The sequence below is a fragment of the Rhipicephalus microplus genome, chromosome 1 (assembly GCF_043290135.1).
Source record: "Rhipicephalus microplus isolate Deutch F79 chromosome 1, USDA_Rmic, whole genome shotgun sequence".
NCBI classification, from domain to species: domain Eukaryota; kingdom Metazoa; phylum Arthropoda; class Arachnida; order Ixodida; family Ixodidae; genus Rhipicephalus; species Rhipicephalus microplus.
In genome coordinates, this window is record NC_134700.1 from 138877399 (window position 1) to 138901172 (window position 23774).

The 23774-nt window shown below is 41.8% G+C and overlaps 1 protein-coding gene across 3 annotated transcripts in view; it reads right to left on the reverse strand.

The window, feature by feature from the left end:
- LOC119178265 (xaa-Arg dipeptidase) overlaps positions 1-23774 on the reverse strand; it is a 43914-nt gene that overhangs the window by 2371 nt on the left and 17769 nt on the right. For all 3 annotated transcript variants that reach the window (XM_037429460.2, XM_075887437.1, XM_037429459.2), the window contains 4 exons: positions 20490-20659; positions 18592-18741; positions 5249-5378; positions 575-820 (listed from right to left, as the gene is read on the reverse strand). In XM_037429460.2, the coding sequence (XP_037285357.2) occupies positions 575-820; positions 5249-5378; positions 18592-18741; positions 20490-20659 (696 nt within the window). The remainder of the gene's footprint in view (positions 1-574; positions 821-5248; positions 5379-18591; positions 18742-20489; positions 20660-23774) is intronic.

Sequence of the window (23774 nt, forward strand, 5' to 3'; positions counted from 1 at the left end):
GCCTTTTGCAGTACATTTTCATTATCGAGATAAGTGATATATGGAGGGACTTTGGTGAAGAGAATGTCAAACTTACCTCACTCATACGCCTTTGCACTTCTTGAGAAACATACGCATAAAAGAGCTTCAGGCTAGTCTACTTACATATTATCTAATCGGTAGTGATTATGCAGCCTCATGCATAGGACAACTAATGGTAACATCATATTGAACGCGCACAGTGCTCTTGCATCTGCATAAAAACACTCAACAAAGAGATCTCGTTTTCCGCGACGGCAATGAAATCTCCAGGGCACATCACAACTCTATTGACCACAAACGTATTCGGTGTATACGTCCTCGAGCTGAGTCAATCGCTCATTTAATATTATGTCCCCGAGGTAGAAATATTCTGTTTACATTGTTCAGCACCTTTTGAGAAATATAATTCTGAACACGAAAAAAGAAGTGAACTTCACAGCGCCCATATTCAGAGAAAGTGTTTAAGGATTTAAAATATAACCATACGCCAACTTTCCTTTGGGTATTTAACTGACAATTTGTCTTCCTATTTACGAAATAAGTGCTGCTGTACCTTGTGCCTCTGCGTGCCGTTGGAAAATTCTCAGCAGCGGTTCATTCAGATTCATGTGCTTGCAGAAGATTTCCTTTTCGGCAATGTGGACGTTGCAGCCCGTGGCCTTGGCGGCCGCTTCCATGCAGGCTTCGAGCTGAGTGCGCACTTTCAGGAGCCTTTCACCACTTGGAGCCCGCACACAGAAATGTAACTGGCTGCGATGAACCTCTAGTTCTGACGTCGCCTCTGATCGCAGGAACACGCCTGTGATAAAATGATACAGTTCAGAGTGACTTTTGAGCCAGTTGGAGTAATTAGTATACCGGCTTGTATTCTATATGCAAAATATGCGAATAAGAACGAGGAAGCAATCGTGGTGTCTACTTCCTCTTTCAACTTCGTGTATTTCGCCTACCCAGTAAAAAATATGTTAAGCGATAGTTTACTGTTCTTTAAAGGGCATACATTAGCACAAATGCAGTTATGGAAAGGATTATTGAAACTTCTTTTGAGTAAATTATAGTGCTGGAAAAGCCTATGAAGCAAAAGAAATCCTAACTTATTGACAATTAACACTGAAATGGTGAACAAGAACCTCGAAATGTCCGTAAAAATATCTTCATTGTGCTCGTGCAACATATGGCTGTTTTTTCAACAGTTTTCAAAACTGCTATAGCGAACGAAGTCAGAGATACAGTTTGATGATTGAGGATGGCCATGAAGGCATGATTTCGTGGTAACTAACATGTACCGCTTAGTAGCCTGGGGACAATTCAATCATGCTGGTTAGTTAAGCATTAACTGAGGTCTCAGCCCAGTTAGAAAAAAAGAAATTTTTTGTGGCTTCAAAGTAATCAGGGTTTATGCATTCATTATTTAAACCCAACCTAAACGCCTCGTGTTCAGACTACCCCCCCAGCACTTTATGAGAAAACATTCCTTCAACACGTAAACTTTTCATAGCAAAGCAAGCATTCACTGAACAACTGAGACGCAGGGACATGAAAATAATTATGAATAACTAAAGTCGAATGTGCCACATAAATTGCCAATATTGCACCAGTGCTGTTTTGCCCATAGTTAGGTTTTTCAAGGCGAAAACATAAACATCAGGAATGTATTGAATAAGAAGCGCTAGATAAATGGAGTCTGGATGCATTGTATTACACAAAGAACAGATATTCACGGGCAAAAACTAACTACGTATCTTTAAAAGTAATGCATAGAATCACTGTTCACCTCGCATACATGATGGAAGTTTACAGATATTACTAAGTAAGCACCAGGAGTCCGGATAGAGCGTCTCAAATAATTAACAGCAATTGTGACGTCAATTATTAGTGTAAGACTGGCACATATATACATACAGAAGTCAAATTCGTGAAGAGAAATATATAATATCAGGAGGGTGAGTATGCGTTAAGCAAGTTTCATGTAACTATGCTATCTATAAGAGTTAGGTAATTACAAGTGAATGGTAGAACCTCAACGAGCTGCTAAATATGGAGAATATCAATAAAGATTCGGCACATTCCACGTACCTAGGGAACCGATTTGATGCGAAGCAAAAAATTTACAACATGGTCACTTTCCCTCCGCATGCTTCACATAATGTCAGCTCTCAAGATACGGGAGCACGTGGGATGGCTTGGTATGGTGACCTTTAAGTCATTACGAAGCTGTACTCCAGCATAGTGCTCGTGCAGATCCCAGGTAACTTGGGAAATGATATTATGCGAATCATAGGAACGAAACAAAACCAGACATAAATTAGCTCAAACAGAGAAAGTTAAGTCACTCTATATATATAAGATACTTCTTTGTTGTATAATCAATACAAACTAAGACTACACTCAGAATTTAGACACCCTATACTTATAAATGTTCTGTAATAAGCTAACTTCTTTATAATACAGCGCATCGCAGGTTTAAGCGTTATTTCCGCATGCTTCACTGCTTCACTTTTGCGGCCGATTTGCAATCCTTAGGACGTGAGAGATGGCTGCTAATGAAACTGCGGCTCATAGAAAAGAGCTGAGCGTGAATAAAATTCTTTCAATGTTTTTTGTGCTGACGAGTCCGGCTGCTTATTGCAAGTTGAAGATGTGAACTTTTAAAGTACCTTATCGTACTGACAGGAAAAAAAAAGATTTTATAGCATTTAAATCCACCGTGAAAACACGCGCCAGAAATCCCCCAAGGCGTGAATGATCATTCTAGGTGCGATAACTACAACCTTCTTACACTCAGTGAGCTATGAAAAATACACCAAGCGTTTCTAGATGGTGCCATGGTGAAATTGTCAGTTTTGTGCCAACGCGCCAGACATCTGAACGTACTTTTTTTCCAGAGGCACACCGCCTCGAAGCATTTAGTTGACGTGATTAGGCCTGCTTCTGTGGCCTACGAGTTAAAGCGTAGCATCTCCAAAATAGAAGTCAGAAGATCAAGCCCCATAATGAGAATATTCTTCTTGGTTTTTAAGTATCTCTGTTCAGTATTTCCATCTGCGTATCTCTGACGACAATATCATGCACATGTGTTCGTGTTTCAGGCGTTGACGTCCAAATCAAAAATGAATTGTCCTGTCATCCGGACATCATCTAACTAGCGAATGGATGATCTGCACATAACAAAAGTTTGCAGTATAGCTATTGGGTCGTGCAAGATTATGCATTAAATAACGTACGAGCGCTCGCTCCATCTGTTGCTACCCAAAGAAAATAGGCCGACGGCCAATGGGTGGTAAAAACTGGGCAGTGCTCGGCAACCGCTATTGTTGGCCGAACAAACAGGGCATAAAGTGGGACTCTGATTGGCTACCAATTTCGCTCATTATTAGTTCGCCAAAGACGTTCAGCCAACAGCCGGTAAATGGTAAAGAAATCGTCAGCACCCGATTTCCGGTAGACCAAACGTGGTTATTTGTAGGGCCAAGCTCTGCTAGCTACGACTTTTACCAGTTAATATAGACCAGCCATAAGGCAGCCTTGCAATGCATCTGCGGGCACATTTTTTTTTACACTGCTCGCATTTTTTTCTCGGCCAGCGAAAATTTCTTGTTTAAACGTTCAGCGTCAGCGATCACTAGATTGTACTACAATTTTTGTACAACAATATTTAATCCAGACTTGAAACATGTGCCGTCTACAAGGTCTGCATATTTCCTTGAGCCTATGTTAGCAGCAAACGGTTGGCCAGTGTGAGGCAGTAAATGAAAACAAAATCATCCTCGCCTGACCTAGTTGACTAAACTTCGGTTAGGTCGGTCATGCATGCTTGGCAAGCATTGAGTCAGGATAATTTTTTCTCACTTGGGTAGCAGGAAAAGGAAACTATACCGAACATTGGCAGAATAGAAGTTTGGCTTCCTTGGTTTTCCCAGCTAACGATTACGTAAAAAAATTGCGTAAAGAAATTTACCAGCCCAGCGAACAACGAGCGAAGTCACGTTGAAAGCATAAAGAGTAGTGTTTGTAAACACTGGTGTACACTCTTCGGAGGAATGAAACGCCTGGTTGTTGTTTTACTGTTCTCTAACAGTATATTACATAACCCAATTCTTTGTCCAAAATGACGCCTGCGTAGAGTGTTCTTGCGAAAGAGTTCTGAGCGCTGACTTGTCTGTGTATAAAAATTAATGAATTTCACCCCACGTCTCAAAACCATGGACTCAAGTGCTTTTTCTGAGTGTTACTATATTAGTCACAAAACTACGTCGTATACATTCCGCTAACCTCACCTTGTCTTCGCCGTCAGTTCTCGAAAGCCGCATATTTATACGGAAAACATCATTCACATGGAGAGCAGGATGTTCGCAGCCTATCGCTCTAGCAAAGCCTACTGGGTATGTGAAAGTCGCTTGCGAAACACACACACACCCCTACGTTATTGCATTCATTGCACGTTAAAAATACCACGGGTGTGTTTTGGCTTGAATTACTACGCTGGCAGGAATCAAGAACGCGGAGGGCTGCACGATGTACCTGAAGTTCATTTCTCTTCATCTTCAAACGCAAAGTCTCAGGTAGTATGACCTCATCCTAACATACCGTAAGGTGCACATGCAGGCCATGTGTGTTCAACAGATGGCGTACGTTAACGTCATCCGTCATTTAAAAAGAAGTTTGAGTGATAAAAAAGAGCTATTGTAGATGAGTTTGGTGTGTTATTTACATACCTGACTTTAGAAAATTACGATATAAAAGAGGCACCACGTGCCAGGAAATAGAAGAGGCGCTGTTGTATTGCTAAAACAAGACGGGAAAATTATTTTTTGACGGACAAGAAGGTCACGTATAGCGAGTTAGATTCCTTGTCTTTAGTTACGGGTATACGACAACTAACTGTCATCCGCTGATTTGAAATAATCAGGAAGGGCCAAACTTAGTACCATGGCTTTAAATTTTTATATCTCATCTGTTATGAATAAGGAAGCCTTTATGGACCATTAATCTCATTTCATGTGTTCGTTTAGCCACTTAGTGATTGAAATTACTCTTATAAGTAGTTTTATTCAAACTTTTCGTGAAAGTATGCGTTGCTTATATGCAGAGGGTAGCAATGGCATACAAAAACGGGGACGTCAGAAGGCATAGTGAACTGCTTTTTATATATATTTCTAGTGTGGCTCAATTTTTTCCATATTGCGAATTTCCAAAGTAACTCAATGTGCGCAATATTTTCGCTCACCATGCATTCTGCACTCAGGGTCCATACGAGCCCGTATAAGTGACAGGCCCGAGTACGCGAGCACAGCGGCGTCCAACGCGCTGGATTGCACGTCATGCTCTTCTCCGGCATACTCAAATAGAGCTGTAACCTGCACATCGAGGAAATACATTTTAAAGTAGGACAGCAACAATAGCTGTGCGACCCCCCCCCCCCCCCCCCCAAAAGAAAAAACTTGTCGAGCAACTCTAGCTTCCTGACCAAACCCCCAATGCAAAATAATGAACAGCTCTCGCGAACATTTTGCGGAACGTACGTCAATATTGTACTTCATTTATTATTGTAAACTGTATAGAAATAGGAGTTATGCTGTTCTATTTCACGAACATATATCGTGCTCTGCAAGTGGAGAACATCAGCACGAGTGTTATAAATCTATAGCTGGTGGTAAAAATACATTCTGATGAGTTCAAGACGATAGTGATTTTGACATTAAAAAGGCAAGCAGAAGTTGTCATCTTAGTAAATGGCTCACTTGAGACTAATTCGATAAATAAGAAGCTATCGCGAGATGGTACTGATGAGTATGTTTCTAATCTACAGCGAGTGAAATGTATTAAAGAAGTTCCTAACGCTGTCAACGCAATCACACTTGATTTTTGTATACACGTACTATTGCATGTTATTGATTAGCTTTCTGAATCTTTAGAGCTAATTTATTTTATCAATATTTGATAGTTCCTAACCACATTTTTGATTGACTGAATGATGTAAATTGTCATCTGTTTTTGAGGGTATTGTATTTTACAACAAAACCTACAGTCACTTTGGAGTAGACACACTGATTACCAAGACAAAAGCAGGGCTACGTTTTAGTATAATACAAAACGTTCTTTGAAGTACTTTCCCTAAGTCCTTCTACTTTCGAAACTACATCACTGGCAACCAATTATGTGACAACTGTGGTAGCAAAGAGAGAGTACACCGCATTATCAGTGACAGTCTTGCATACAATGTGCCGAGAAACTCACTCGCAGTCGTGCTAGCTCACTAGCTCACAACAAACTAATGATGGCAGACACCGTTCTGGGATGTCATCCTGAGAGATGATCGCGTATCAAGGCGATAAGGGTAGTGCTCAATTTTATGAAGGCATCAGTCGTACACTGGCAGCTGTAGACCACTAGTGTGATTATCACTGTGAAGTGTGTGACCTTATGTGTGTGCTATCCTCGCTCTCTCTCTATTTGCGACTCCCACCCCTCATTCCTTTCTCCATTGCTACGTTAAAATCCCTGCCTGCCCTTTTTTCATTCTTGACTCATTCATTGAACTAATTCTTTCTGTGCACTCTCTTGTCAGCGTGATGAGGCTATAACAAAGGTAAACAGCACGTAGCGCAAGGAAGAAAGAAACCTAAACACGCAGAAATAGAAGTGGTTATGTATGTTCAAGTACCTTTCGACCATAGTCCTTCGTGTTATTTAACTTTTCAGATACGCCACACGTATTTGCCCAGCCCGAAGCATTCTAAAGTATTGAGTCCAGTATTTCACGCTGGGCTGGTCGCATGTCACTTGCAAAGGTCAGGTATGCCGCCGTGCACGTTCACAGCAGTTTTAACTTACAACATCTGCTTGGGGAGGGCGCAGATCGTAGACACCCGAACAATGTACATCTTTCCAAAAACAGCGCCAACAGCTGATCCGTGAGAGGACTAATGTTCGCTGAGGCGGTGCAGCTGTCCGGGCTCAAGAACCAGTCCAGGTGGCAAAGCGCGAGCAGTGACTGCACAGCGTAGACTTGGCAGCCTTCCGAGTCGAATGCAAGCACCATCGAACAGCCGAGAAAGCGGCATTGTGGGCAGGACAGTGCCAACGCGGCAATTGTGAAAACGCAATCGCCAGTGCTACCGCCCGATTTCGGAGAGAGTTTCTCAAGTGGCACTATGGCTTCGCCTGCGATATCTACAACCACCTGTCACCGCACGTTGCAGTTTTGCCGGTTTAGCATATGTACGGAGTGCTTGGGTGTTATTCTTTTGCTTATTTGCGACTCAAATTTACGGTGCTTTCCGCGGGGCGTGCTCCGACTATCGTCTGAATTAACCAAACTTGCGGTGAAATATGACCGTATCAAGGAGAGTGTTTGATGCCATCGAACAATGTATTTGCTGGCCGGTACCAGACGACAAGTTGAAATCTCCCATAATTTTTGAATTAACGACTGTCGAATTGACGAGCTTTTCCTATCACCAAAGAGTATTCGTTTTGTATTAGTAATCGAGAAGGTTTTATAAGTAACTAATTGCACACCCCTACAAAAGACATTTTCTGCGGAGTTTGCTTGTTTACCCGTATCATCGAAATTTATCCCAGTCTATACAATGCAGGAAATTTCTTCCTCGTAAAGGAAGCAGATGATCATTGCTATGTGGATGGTACCTCTTTCACAGGGCCTCCTTGAACACCATAACTATATCAGTGAAAGAACAGTAACACAAGCACAGTGGCATTCACATGAGTAGTTGTTTCTTATAGACAAATAGAAATGCGTAGAGAAAAGAAGCCAGTGTGAGCAGTAAGAATTATTAAGTGCTGGTTGCCAGTGGCGTAGCCAGCGAAGGTGCAGGTTGGAACAATCTTCTCTGAAGTTTGTTGGGCAGCTGTTACGTTTTTTTTTTCATTATGGCAATCCATGTTGGCCTAAACTATCATCATCTGAAATACAGAGGGTCTTTCCTACTTTTTTTTTTCATTATGGCAATCCATGTTGGCCTAAACTATCATCATCATGAATACAGAGGGCTTTTCCAAAGTTTTTTATGCAATAGACTATAATACGGACGATATGAGTGCCGAAATTCTGAACTGTTATCCTGTCGGCTTTGCGTCTTTAACAACTAAACGAACAATGTTATGGTAGACACACACACATGAAAATGATTGAGTTAGTGCATTTAATGTTAATGACTTTATTAACTGAGATCGCAATTCACTAAAAAATGCCAGGCCTGTGTGGAAGGCGGAGCACCGTCACAGCGAAAGCTAGAAGAGGGGCCTTTCAGAGTATTTTCAAAACACTCATTGGGTAACTACTACAAGCACACTTGCTTGATATCCGGTAGGGTGTTAATAATAAATTTTTAGAATAGTGGGCCGGCATTCACACTGCTACTTTTCGTCAATATTTCTTTAGAAGCGTGGTATCAGCTAAACACTTTCAAGGAACTTTGTGCCAATTGCTCATGCAGTGGCTGACGACGATGACGAATCATGGCCGAAGTGGGTACGCACCACAGTTAATGAGTGGACAAGAACGAGATTTTATAATGGGTTGGATCATTCGACGGCCTACTCGTCACGCTATTCGCATTGTACGGCGACTGGTTGTCCTTTGACTGTTTAAACACGACTTGTAAGTCGTAATAACGCGATTGCTTTAAAATATTTGATGTGGACAAATGCATGGTACTTATGGGGGATTTGAACTGTATGTGTCATGCTAATGATCGTAACAATCCTTTTTGAAAAGAGAGACAAGAGTGTCAAGCTTTTATCTGGTATTGTAGATAGTGCAGGACTAATTGACATAGGTGTCTTGACACTAGTGCAGGACTAATTGACAAGAATACATGACTGTTCTCATGCTCGCCTTGACCAGATTCACGTGTCCTCAACACTTCTCTCTCGTAAAATGTCCTGCAGCACTGAACTATATAATTCTCAAACCATTGTACTGTTATTGCGCAAATTGGTGAAAATTGTCACAAACGATTCCGTGCTCAGTGGGTCCTTTGGAAAATGAATGCGAAGCTCCTCTGTGATCAGGAATTCATGAATTGTGTCCAGGTGGTAATGAGGCAATCCTTTTCAATTGGGTGGCATATTTTCGCTGCTTGGAAGCCTTTTAAACAAGAAAATCGTGACATAGCTTTAGAAATTGGGCCTGCTAAGTCTTTATATAGAACGAGTAATGAAAAGATATTTCTCAAAGGTCTTGTAATCTTTAGGAGATGGGGTGGGAAATGCTGGGAAAGTACATCAACGACATCGAGAATATTAAATGCCAACTTCAAAGATATGATGCTGCTCGCTACTAAGGGGCACGTATTAGATTTCGGAACCAGCGCACTTTAAACTCGGAGCAATCGACGTGCCAAGCTTTACTTGATGAGCAACGCCATGCGATTTCAAAAGTTATTCAAGAATTGTACTCTAACGGTGGGCTAATAAAAGATACAAGATACATTACCTTGGCGTTCGAAAAGTACTATAACAATTTATTTAGCTCTCCCTAAGATGATCCTGACGTTCACCTCAAGCTTAGTTTTGTTTCTCTTGTGAATCCTTTGTAGGATAATGATTGTACAGTCATAATTGCAAAAGTCACACTGTATTAATGCCGAAAACAACTGACAAGATAAAACTTCACTTCATCGAGGGCTACAGGCAAATATCGCTGTCAAACGTGGACTACAAAATTTTCACAAAAGTATTATCAAATAAGTTGCAATTTGTGATGTCAATCCTCATTGGGTCTCTTCAGAGATGTGCAATCATAGGTAGATTCATACAAACCCATACCCATGTCACTCATACAGTGGTTCAATACTGTCATAGTTTTCAAAAACATCTTTCAATGCTACAGGTAGACCTTGTAAAAGCCTTTGACCATGTCTGTCATTCCTTCTTTTCTTATCTTTTCGAACAAGCCAATGTTGGAAAAGTTGTTCTTAAAGGAGTTAAACTATGCTATAATGATTGTTCAACTGGTCTGATTGTTAATGATAAGTTTTCTAAGCCTGGCTTATTTCGCTGTTCTGTAAAACAGGGATTCCCGGTTTCACCTCTTCTATGTTTAACCACTATGTTTAAGAACCACTATGTTTAGGCATAATACAGTCTAGTTACAGTCGTGGCTAAGTATATTAGACAGTGAAGTTAAAGTATTAGCTTATGCAGACGATGTCGCATTTTTTGCACAGATAAGCCAAATGTTAAAAATGTGATACCTACTATTGAAAAGTTTGGCGCAGTGTCAGGAGCTCGTTTAAATGCCTCTATGAGTTTAGGACTGTTGTTTGGTTGGTGGGGTAGCAGGCCGAACCACTTAACAGGGTTTGATTGGACAACAACACATCAAACATACCTAGGTGTATCATTGCATGCATACAGATTCAGTGCGCGTTACTGGAAGGAGTGCGTCCCTAAGCTTGAACGACAGGCCCAGACATTTGTTTCCTATCGACTCTCAATCTTTAGGAAAGTTGAAGCTTGCAATACTTTTTTTAGCAACGATGCTCTACTCTTCAACTTTTCTCTATTGCGCAAGATTGTATAAACAATGCTTTCATCAGACTTTCGCTAATTTCAAATGGTCCTCGACTTTTGAGCCCATGCATCGTGACAATATATTCAAGACAGTTAGGGAGGGTGGGTTAGAATTAAAACATATTAATTTGTGGCAAATAGTGTCGCGATTCTTCTTTTTTTTCGAGACGATTCCCATTGTATAATACGTTACTTCTTGCAGGTTACAATTGTTGATTGCTTACCAGACTAAATTGTTTCATCAAATTTCTTCGAATGCCCATGCTTGTGGGGATACATGCAGGAAGTTTACCTCGCAGTAAAGTTTTTTAAAGCTCACTTTTCTGTAGAATACCAGTACATACACAGTATCGCGCAAGGTGCTGTATAAGGATCCACTGATTATACTCTTCCCACCTCCATTGTACCGCTCACTGTACTCCAATCTTCCAGGCCACGATGTGTTGAAGCGAGTGCGCAAAATGTACATTCCACAGAATTCAAAAACGTTCTTTCATAAACTCAACTCTGAAACATTGGCAATAAACACATGGTTTAATAAAGGGTATTTTTATTCCGTCTGTTAGCTGCTGTCTATGTCGTGTGCCAGAAACAATTGAACGTTGCTTTTGTTAGCTGCAACGATGCCATACTGTTTTGGGATGTCCTTCAGCGAGCACTAAAAAAAACGTTTCGTCATTTATGGTCACACAATACGTTATCTTGTACCAGCAGCGCTTGATGAAGTGCCATATGATATGTTTTTCCTCATGGGTATGCACAGCTTGTGGAAGACACGAATGCAGGACTACAATGCAGAGCCCACCACCTCTTCAAGCAGGCACTTCATTCAAATGACTATTTCACCTCAAAGACATTCACGACGAGCTATACTTTAGACCCGGCTGGTACTCGATCTTGGAGAACTGTTGGACATGACCCGTTTCTTGTTTGCATAACATGATCTGAAGAACTCTCGACATGAAGAACTCACGCTGTGTTAGGCATTGAGTGTTTTAAGTAAAGCTTGAGCGCTTGATGTCGCCATGTGATTGTACTTTTGCTTGCTTTTGTCTTTTCTACGCAAACACTTTAATAAATACCACGAAAAAAAAGACATGAAGCCTGCTAAGCCAAGTCTGCCAATAAGTCACAAGCACTGGTGTAGGTCAGTGGTAGTATGCTGGGCTGGCATCCAGCGGACCTGGGTTTGAGCCCCACTGTGTGGTGAAAGCTTTTTTTTTTAATTTCACACGATGTGGTTACGGACACCGGCGGTGGTGGTGGCGGCGGACAACTGCGCGTGACCCGAGTTGCGATCTTATAAGTTTCACTGTAAAACGCGAGATTAACAGCCGAGCACTACAGCACCAACATGTCTCACATAAAATAGTCTATACTTCATTATCGTCTTTCTCTTCTGCTTCATAACCAGATTTATGTGCACTGCACGCGTCCTCCCGCTGCTCCAAATTGCCAGGTGTAAAGATGAACGAGTACGGATAGAGGAAAACACTGATAAAAACAAAATAAGAATTTTAAGCGGAAAAAAATATCTCGACGAGGCATAACGCGAACCAGCATACCAGCGAACCGAAGGCGAGCCAGGCATCCAGGCATGACAGCGGGAAACACAATGCCTTTTATAGTATAGTTTTTTATACAATGAAGGGTGTGTATAGGAAGGCAGTAAATATTGGCATAGGTTCAATGAGACAGAGAATTACAGAACTAGAATACAATTTTATTAAGAAGATCAGTAATAACCAATAAAAACAGAACAAACAAAGAAAGAGAGGGATGATATAGACAAAAGAAGAAAGACATAGAGCAACAGTGACGTAGAACTAAACAGAGATAAGAGAGAAAAGAAAACAAGAGAAAAAGAAACAGAAGCAAAAAAGACCATTCCACTTCGCACTTGTTCGAAGCTTTGAAGCACTCATGCAAACTTTGCCTCATTTTTTAAAATTTTGCATGTGCATGCATCGGGGCGAACGTTTTAATGCAGCGTCAACTGGTACACTGTAAACAAAAATATTTCCAGCTGGGAGGAATCGGGGAACAATGTGCCCACTCTGCTCTGGTGACCTCACTCAAACCGCATTGTACCGGAGCAAATACATTCCATTTCCACCGTTTTCCTCCGAAGATCGCCGGACGAAGGAAACCGAAGGAACATGGGGCCAAGCCTCTGATTATGCTCCCGTGGTTCTTCCGGAAATGCTCTCGCGCATCGCTTTTGCCTCGTTGGATGCTCCCCGATTGCTCCGGGTCATCTCTCACTGGCATTCATTGGCTGTTCGAGGAGTGACGTAGGCAGCCTTGTCGCGGGGAGGCCGTTCCCCACAAATCAACATGGCGCAGACCAAGCCGGTGCAATGGGGATTGTGCGAATCGTTCGGCGGCGTTGGAGAAAAGGAAATTGTTCTGAGCACTTTCTGGAAATCACAAGCGACAAGCAGCAACAAAGGTTATCAAAGAAAAAAGGGAGTTGTGCGAACGGTAATCGTGTGATGTTTCCTGGCACCGAACGACACATTGTGATCTCGCAAGTGTGGAGGGACCAGGCGGTTGCTGGTGTGGCGGAAAAATGGTGAGTGAGCTCTTCTTGAATTACCTGTGCTATTCTTGTCAGGTAGGGCTAACATTGGATAATGTTTGGTTGATAAACGAAACATGTGATCAATATTTGGTTAATTTTACAAGGCGTCAGTGAATAATCAGCGGAATTCGGATAATGCGTTGTTTGAACTACCTGTTTTTTTTTCGCAACAAAACTTCGGTAAAGCAAAACGGAGAGGTAAGCGAGTTGGCACTGATTCATTATGGCGTAAATGTATCACAAGAAAAGTGAACACCATAAGGGCTTGTGGTTGTTCAGTTTGTACTCGTCCTTTTTGCGCAGCATTAACGCCAAATTAACTTCGGTAAATTAAATCAAATTGCTGTAATATTTGGAGCGCTGATTAAGTATGTAACAATAGATAATATGAGTTTTAGGTTGATTCTATCAAACGTTATGAATTGTTATAGGTAAACTTAACTGGTTAAAATATATTTTTGGTCTTCTCAGTACACATACGATGGGGACGGAAATGTTGTAGGCCCGTATGCTCAAATTTGGGTGCACGTTAAAGAACCCCAGGTGGTCGAAATTTCCGGAGCCCTCCACTACGGTGTCTCTCATAACCACATGGTGGTTTTGGGACGTGAACCCCCCCCCCCCCCTATCAATCAATCAATCAATTGTCAGTACACACAACCAGCAACATTTGTCCACTTTCTATACTAATGAACGCCACGTTGAGGAATACCACTGCGAAAAAAATTATTTTAGTAGAATATGTAAGCTGAAATAAAAAATAGATAACTAAAGTCAGTGTTAATTCTTTATAAATTTAGTGAATTAAGGTAGGGCATACGCACTTATACTTGTGAAAAAGTTATTTGGTGGGATAATTGGCATCTGAGATATTAATCTAGAAGTATACTAGACTCTTCGTTGGACATGGTGCTTTCAGAAAAAGAAAGAGATGGGCGAAACAAACTGACGATACTAGAGACGAGTATTGCAAAAAAAGAAGAGTGGTTGCTTGGCAGAACGAGTCTTGCAGCGTTAGACGTTTCTGTGAAAGGGCGGGGGGTAGTAAAGTTTACCCATATGACAGCCTAGCTCAATATTCTAAGACGGAGGGGACATTGTAGTGAAACAACGAGAGAAAGGAGAAGGCACCCTTTCGAAAAACTAGCCGTATATTCTGTGTTGGTGATGGGGGAGAATACTATCCGTGCTGCTGCATTTTTTTTTTGCTCTTTCCAGTCGTGCTGCCGTGGCTGTGGCTGCAGTTTTTCTTTTTTTTTGGCAAAAGACGGGAGTGCCAACAGTGCTGAGACGTAGTTTTGACCTGGTAATTGCGACGACACAGGCTTGTGAACAGAAGAGGGGGAAAGAAAATTTCTTCAAGCCTAGGACGCTCATCGTGAGGCTTCCACTTGCATCGACTCCTGTGGCCGCCGAACGTCTGCAAGGATCTTTCAGTTGAGTAAACTGTGTCGCCTTCCCTTATTTCTATAAAAATGCAGTTGGCTTAGGTGGCGTATGATTTGTGCCCTTTATTGCTTATTTATTTTGTTACGTTGTAGCGAGCTTTTCCTTATTTTGTGCTTGAAACTGTTCGTCTTGAAGAAATACGTGCTGATACAAGAACTACTTTGAAAAGTGTTCACAACGACAAGTATCAAAAAGAGTGGGCAGTGCAAATAAAAAAAAACTAAAAATGACAACTTATCTCGAAACTTATTTCAGGACGGAGATGAAGCTAGGATTTCCTTAAGGACAGGTCGCAACCACGCAAACTCTAAGGCACATTTTGCTACAAGTATGACGATGACCACACACTAAAATGCGACTGTAATAATCAAAATGACTGTTTGATAAAATTAGGAAATTATCGGGAGGGGCATTGCTTATCCCATCTTCTAGAGTACCGGAATAAAACTTGTTAGTAAAAAGGTCCTTTTGAATGTTTAAGCAAAGGTAGAGCTATCAATTTAAAAGTATATAGAAAACTTTGTCCAGTTTTGAACTTTGTTTGCGTCAAGGAGGTGTGTTCGTATCATGTTGCAGCTGTCTCACACCGGATTACATAGGATATGATTCTTGATAGTTAACGCTCATCCTGTCTTTCTCTGTGTGTGTGTGTGTGTGTGCGTGTGCGTGTGCGTGTGCGTGTGCGTGAGCGTGAGCGTGTGCGTGTGCGCGTGTGCGTGTGTGCGTGTATGTGTGTGTGTGTGTGTGTGTGGTCAGTTTTAGAAATTTAGTGTGTGTCCGTGGCTTCTGCGAGTATATGGCAGGACCGGTGACATGCGTGGCAACGCCAGCGTGACACGACGAAATGAACGCCAGCGAGCACGTGCACCTCACACGTCGAAATGTATTGGCACCTTGACTGTGGCATGTAGTCATGTTCTCACATGACACGCATCTCACTATTGTCATGTTCGCACCAGTCACATACCAAATTTGGTTCACACCAGTCAATACCAAATTTGCACTTCTGAAGCTAGAGAAACGGCCGAGAGCGCATCATCAGTGTGGCATGTAGTCAAGTTGTTACATGACACGCATGTCGTGATTATCATAGTTGGATGTGTCATTTACCGATGTCTTCCGTTCGCGTCGCGTAATACCCGAGTTCGGTACACGTGAAGCTAGCGAAACGGCCGCGAGCGCATCATGAGCGTAGCACGTAGTCATGTTGTTACATGACACGCGTCTCATGTTTATCATGTTTGCACCAGTACCATACTTTCGCCATTTAGTCACGTCCCGTAATACTAATTTTGGTGTAAGCGAAGCTAGTGAAACGGCCGCCAGCACATGATGAGCATGGCATGTAGTCATGTTGTTACATGACACGCATCTCATGATTATCATGTTTGCACCAGTCACATACCTTCGTCATCCATTGACGTCACGTAATACCGAACTTGGCATATGTGAAGCTAGCAAAACGGCTCCGATCGCATCATGAGTGTGGCATGTAGTCATGTTGTTACATTACACGCATTTCGTGATTATCGTGTTTGGACGTGTCATTTACTCATGCCACGGATTTGCCGTTCTCATATATAATTGTTTTGATGAGTTATGCAGGAATCAATCAGCTCAACCTTTGTTTCGTCAATGAATCTGATGGACGGTCCTTCGGGGATGGTGAAGAGTTGTTCTCGGTGACCACGCTTCCTTCGTTTGTCGGGCATCGTTTTGCAGCATTATGAGATTCAATATGTAGCGCTGCGCTTCAAGCTTGAGTGCTGTTGATTTCATGGGATCTGTCTTTTTGTATTTTGTTTTTGTTGACATTTGATATTTGTTCGCTCTTGTCTCTCTATCGTTAATTCTGGGTAATTATCCAGAAATGGCACCCTATGTTGAATAAATCAAAGAATAAGAACTGAAGTGATTTCTTGAATTTCTTCTGCTAGAGCTTTGTGGAAAAGAATACACAGTAACTCTGCCGTGCTTGCATGAGAAGTGGGACTTCCTTCATTTAACAAATGCTTGAAACGATCAGCATACAATAAATAAACAGCGGAGCAAACACACTAAAAATTGCCTATCTACCTCACTGAAATTCTGTCCGGACGAAGTGAGTATATTTGTAAAATACTCCGGAGGTACCACACAGAAGCTCCGGATAGCAAGAGTGAGAAACCCGCCAAAATTGCTCCTGAGGTGCCACGTAATCACTCCGGCCAGCCGGAGTAAAATGGCAGTAAAAAGTATTTCAGCAGCGCCACACAATCGGTACGGTCGGCCGGAGTGGAATATCTGCTAAAAGTACTCCAGCTGGTGCGCCACGCAATTCCTCTGGTGAGCCGGAGCAAAATTTTGCTCCGGATGTCCGGAGCGAAATTGCTTCGAATACGGGGGACGCTCCGACCATGGAGAAATTTTCCCACAGTGTATGGCTGGAACTTCTTGTCTCAACAACATAAAGACATTTTTGCTGAACTAGAGTGCGCAAAGATATTTTATAACTGGCAGTATACTGCCGGATATACATATGTGATGATGAGACACAAAGATGCCACTGAGTAGACAACAAAGTGGCACCGAAAACCGGCAGGCACGTGCACTGAATCAAGAGCGGTTGGCGGCACGTGCCCTCATGGCACGCATGAAAGAAGTCAGAATAGGCCACATTGGTCAATCAGACGGTACCAGAAGCTGGAGAGAAGACGCATTGGCCTGGCCGGACGTCAACGTACGGGATGGCAACGTTTCCAAAGGAGCCTCTTTGGACGTTCATGCCCGAAGTACTTCATACACGGCACGTCCTCTGCTCCGGCGCCCAGCGGACGCAGCATCTGCGACAACCCGCTTCGCCCCTCTCGTCCGACATCGACGCCACCGCATTTGCTTCCTCGGTAGTCAAACGCGTGAGCGCGACGTTCGTTTGAATTGATGTGATTCTGGACACGCTTTACCATTTCATATTGCTTGCTGTGCTTTGTACATGTTTGTTTTCTTCCTTGCTGCCCTAAACAGGGTCGCTCGCACCACTCTCAAAGAAGGTGTCGTGCACCAAATATAGGGAAAGAATTGTACACTTAAAGGTTCCTTTTTGCATGTTTGACACAATAATATTGTAATATAGCAGACAATAATGCCAAGAAAAGTATAGGGAAAGTTAATAGACTTAATTGTAATGTAAACGTGAAGAAAGAAAACAGGGTGAAAAGATAACTTGCTGTGGGCAGGAACTGAACCTGCGACCTTCGAATAATGCGTTCGATGCTCTACCACTGAGCAACCATGCCGGCTATTCCCCAGCCACTTTATTGGCTAGATATGTGAATTTAAACATCGGAGTTTCAGTCAGCGCCATCAGTAGCCATGGCGCAAGTGTGATACAATACTTATGAGCCCGTTTGGCGTCACGTAGCACGTGAACTTATTACGAACCTAAAGACACGAAGTCGGCCAGTACGAGACCCTCGTTAATGAGTAGGGGAAGAATTGTACACTTAAGGTTTCCTTTTTGCGTGTTTGACACTATAATACTGAAATATAGCAGATAATAATGCCAAGGAAAGTATAGGAAAAGGTGATAGACCAAATTTTAAAGTAAATATGAAAAAAAGTTATATATATATACATATATATATATATATATATATATATATATATATATATATATATATATATATATATATATATATATATATATATATATATATATATATTAAGAACAGGCTTCTTCGAATGGCACCGCCAACTGCATATAGGCTTCTTTTTTTACACCAGCAAGTACATATGCCCAGTCACTCACCTGATTAGCGTGGAAGGAGCTAATTTAAAAATATCACCAAGGTAAATGAGCTAGCTACTGATGCCTGTGTAGGCAATACCACTGCCGACATGGGACCACGCTGAAGACCAAGCCATCTCCGTAAATTAAGGTGATCCATTCTTATGAAACCTGTCATCCTAAATAACAAAGTGTAATATACTCATCTGTTGATTTGAGCACGTCTACTTACTCCGCATCGCGCAGATAGGATTACGCGTAGAGCGTTGTCTTTTTCTGGATGCGCCATGAGGGCTGCATCGACGCCGTCTAGGGCCCCGGCTCGCAGCAGCAGCTCCTTGCCCATACCGCCTTCTTCAGCAGGTGTGCCGAGCACCACCACCTGTGAGCCGGTGCAAAAACAGTGTTCAGTCGCATTGGAACACATCCACCACACTGAACTCATTTTGACAATGAGGGTCACATGATAGGTAACGTTTTTTGTTTACTTCAGCGCTGGAGTACACAAACTGACGCCGTTATCGATGCGTTGCAATGTACGAATATCTTTTAAATGTATGTGGAGAAAACTGGGCAAGATCTGTCAAAGGAGACACAATGCCACCTTAAAGTTTTTCCATTTAAGGCGCACTTTGCAAGAAATCAGAGAATTTCAAGTAGAACGGATTGAAGATGTTTTCAAAGTATTTTTCATATAGTTAGAAAATGACACACAAATACGCGTGGTTCCCACGCACCGTCAAGGTCAAAAAGGCGCACGCTCGCGAGAGCTGTGCTTTAACCTATGACGTTGCAACCAAAACCTTCTAGTTATAACAAGCCACCTTCAAAACTATAAAGTGCCGCTTTTCGCAGGACTTATATGTTGTATTTTGGCTCAGCGATTAGACTTACAGCTTTCCGTGTGGAAAGAAAATATATCTGCATGCTTCGAAGCATGAAGCTATTTATAACTCATTGTGTCCTTTTCTCTGGAATAAGCGGAGATATACAGTTGTGGCTGCAATGGATGAGCGCAAGTGCGACCGCGCAATCAAACACATATGCTTGCGATTGATCATATACTACTTTGAATAAACACCTATGTAGACTGGCTTGATGTGGCGAGAAAAATTCTAAAATGTGGCTAGATAAAGTATATTCGGCTTGAAGAGGGGAATTTTCATCACAAAAACGACTATCACGATGAAAAATTCAGGGTTTCTATGATATTGCATGTTTGTTCTCGAATGTCAGCTGCAACATGATAAGAAGATCGCTGAGTTGAACAAAAGTAATTTTGCGTTGATATAAATTGATTCCTTATGACTATATGCATCTGCTTTTTTTTCAAGCTAACACATGTTGTTAGGCTAGACAGCGCGTACGCGATCTTGATAACTCTTAGCGGCTAAAGTAAAAAAAAATGGACACTGATTATTTTTAATTATATGAAAGAAAATTGTCTCATTATTTCTTTCTTGTGCTTCAAGCACTGAACTAAGGGCTACAGTTCAACTCCGCATTGAAATTCTGCTAGTTATTCATAGTAACGTCACGTTTGCTATCATGATAGGGCATTGTTCACAGACCAATATACATTGGAACCCTTACTGCAAGAGCAATGCAAGGCTCCTGTCTCACTTGTGGAGTGATGGCGAACAGAGGGTAATGGAAGCGATATGACGAAAGACAACTTCTCGATCGATTAGCACAACAGAGTGCATGATTGTTTTAATCAACCTCATTGATTTTTTGCATGCTTATTCTTTAATATGTATAAATTTAGCATTGTCGATTATGACCATTTTTTAAAGCGAGTAAGTCCCACTTTGGTAAGAATGGTGCTGTTTTGCTGCCACAAGAACATTTCGATATATCGCGCCAATATATTACACTATAGGGCCTTCTTATGTATTTTTGTTTTGACGGGACAACGTCTTATCAGGTCGTTCTTTTCTCCTTCTCTCACGTAATAATTAACAGAAATGTGCGATGAAGCTATCTGGGACTGAAATAAAGATCCAATTTTTAAAGAGGAGGTATTACTTTTGTTAGAGCAGAAATTGCCCTGTGTGAGATATTTCTACATAACTCTTGGAACCGCTTCTGCTAACCTCCGTTACTGATCATACATATGCTCTTACCTACCCTGCCTTGTAGCGGCACTCCGGACAACTGCTCGTGAGACTTCATCAGCTGACGCACTACCACGGCAGCAGTCAAGGCACTCTGGGCAATCAGGTTGTGCCCGCACGCGTGGCCGATCCCCGGTAGAGCGTCGTACTCGCACAGCAGGGCCACAGTGGGAGATGAGCCTTCTGCGAATTATAAACCAGAATTGACCCGCCGCGGTGATCTAGTGGCTAAGGTACTCGGCTGCTGACCTGCAAGTCGCGGGTTCAAATCCCGGCTGCCATGGCTGCATTTCCGATGGAGGCGGAAATGTTGTAGGCCCGTGTGCTCAGATTCGTGTGCACGTTAAAAAACCACAGCTGGTCAAAATTTCCGGAGCGGTCCAATACAGCGTCTCTCATAACAATATGGTGGTTTTGGGATGTTGAACCCCACATATCAATCAATTAACCAGAATTCTTGCCACGAACATCTTGCTTGGACTTAAGCCCTTATTGTAACATTAGTGCACGCATTCACAAACATGAAAATTTCACCGCGTGTTTTCAACAATAGCATGCCAGTAATCAGCGCAGGTGTGATCTGATTCACAGCTTATCAAAACAAAATAACGCTTGCTTAGCCGAAAAGAGTGGACCGACGGCAATCAAGATGTATTACACGTGTTGTACATTTCGTCCTTTGTGTAGCACTGCAAAGTCAAATGTTGTAAGAAAATCACGGGTTACTAAGTTATTATGTGCTGCCTCATATCCACGTCTTTTGGTAAACCTGGAATCTGAATACCACAAGCAAAACCGAAGGAAGATAATTGGAGGTATCATGCAATCCTGCCTTACACTTTTCCTGGACAGACAAAGCATATTAGTGGGTCCTAAATATGTTTACACAAAACGAGCCAAACATTCGTCGATATATTCGGAAAAGAAGAAGAATAGTTGAAATTTATAACGTGTGGTAGTCTAGCAAATAAAGTGGAAAAGCACGGCATATATTTCAGACAGGTTGTGACCACAAATTGAAATCACGTAACAGAATTAACTTGAATACTGTGGAATGCAGAACACCTACCAGAATTTATAAATCATCAGCGCTTCATGAACTTTACATCTACGGAAACTAGCATGACACGACATGAGTATCGTGTCCTTTATGACCTTAGTTGTATAGCACGCTGTTTTCACTTTCGCGGGCGTTTCGAAAGCTTGATGGGTATGAGCAGTATGACAAATGTGTTCCTCGAGATATGTTTCTTACCTTGATATATAGTAAAATTGGCAAAAGGGAAATATATTAAAATATACATATTTGTGAGTTTATGCCAAATAACAACATGCATCTTTTGTATGTTGCAACATACATGACAAGACTACGTCATCAAAACATCACGGTGATCATTTCAACACCCCGTTATATGGAAGGATGACCAATTAATGACGTCCACGCTTGGAGATCTTGAAGAACCGGTGTTTACATGATTTTTCAAGACTTACCTAGAATATATAAAATTACGAACTGCCATGATTGTTTTATTAGACTGGGTCTATACTAGGACACACACGTGCAGGGTCGCAACTTATAGCTACATGCACCAATTTGGACTTTTAGAGGCTGGTAACAGAAAAGAAAGTATGTTGGCTGCGTTGATACTCTTTAGCTTGCTTGTTTTTCCGTTGATTTCGGCCAAATTTTCAATGTCTGGTTACATACAAGCTGTTGACGTTCAAGTATGAGCCGCTAAAAAATGGTAACTAATTGGTGTTTCTGTTTGGCGTGGTGGCGTAGGGGTTACGAAACCCGGCTGCTGATCCAAAGGTTGCGGGTTCTCTGGCACAGGCGTTGGGCGCATTTAAATAAAGGCACAAAGCAAAACGCCCATGTACTGTGCAATGCCAGTGCCCGTTAAAAGACCCCACATGGTCGTAACTAGTAGTGCCCTCCAATTTGGCGTCCCTCATTATCATATTTGGTACGTTAGACCACAGACACTAAAGTTAATAAATCCTATTTCTAGCTCTCATAACTGAATTCCGTTCTTCGGCTACACAGAAAATTGACTTTAGCTCGGAAGAATGACGACGAGGCATAAGCAGAGGTAAGGGTGGATGCCGTAATCTGCTATAAATATTAAAACTTCACGTTCGTAATCTGCAACTCGAGTCGGCCTCGCGTGCACAAATGAAATGTATTTGGTTACGTCGCAAGTGCACAGAGAAAACTGTTCCATGTGGCAGTATTTGTCAAGCCACCTATTCCTCATCGCGACAGTGAACTTCAATGGAAAGCCAAAAAGAATGGAAAGCGCTTCGCATATAGGGTTTTTTGCCCTTGTGTACATAATAGAATTACAACATCTGACGAACTGTTGACGACATTTCCTATTACTTTGTGCAAGCATTGACTTTGCAATATTAACTGCGTGGACTTATCTGAACGCGAGAAATAATCGCAAAAGCGAGTACAATCTATGCTTGAATTCAAGAAAGTGTGGTTTTTATTGTAGTCGCATCATGAGGTCATTTCCTTTGTCATTACTTCTAGGCTTTTTCAGAAACGTGAGGCGAGGTGCAGTATTTGTCCGTACAGGAACTTTTCTCTTGTCGGGGAATTCTCAGGCTTGTTTAAGAACAAAAAAAATATTAAAATTTTCACAGTATTACTAGGTATTTCAGCAATTGTTAACCTCACCGATGAGGACTGAATTACTGCGGTCAAAATGCGGTTTTGGCACATGCAGCACGTAACCAGAGCCCTTGATATCGGTTTGACAATTATGAGTAACGTTCACGAATGAGGACCAATTTATTGTGGTCATAGTGCTGTTATGGCACGTACAACACGCAAACATAGCCCTTGATATCAGCTTGATATTTATGAGGAACGTCTTGTAGTTCGCTGTGGACTCCCAGCCCGCTATTTGTGATGTACTTACAGCACATGAGTGAGGAAAACCACGCTTTTGTTGTGCAGAACACAAGCGTTAGTCTTGATTTCATTAGTCGCGAAAACACTACACACATGTGTTTATACGTATGCTTTTGTGTGACTAGGCGCACTCATAATACAAATATTGTGCAAGAAAATAAGCTGACAACTTTAGGCAGGAAAAAATGCCCGAAATATAAAATTTCCATGTATTGAAATTGGATTTGTTCAGTGTGGTACTGAACATCACTGGAAAGGCGTGCGATGAGTTTTATGTTTTGCAACAGCATGAAGTATTGCTATCTTGCAGAATTTTTTTTCAACCGAACAGTTGATGTTTGAACCTCAGAAATTTTGATATCGAAGTGCTTAGTC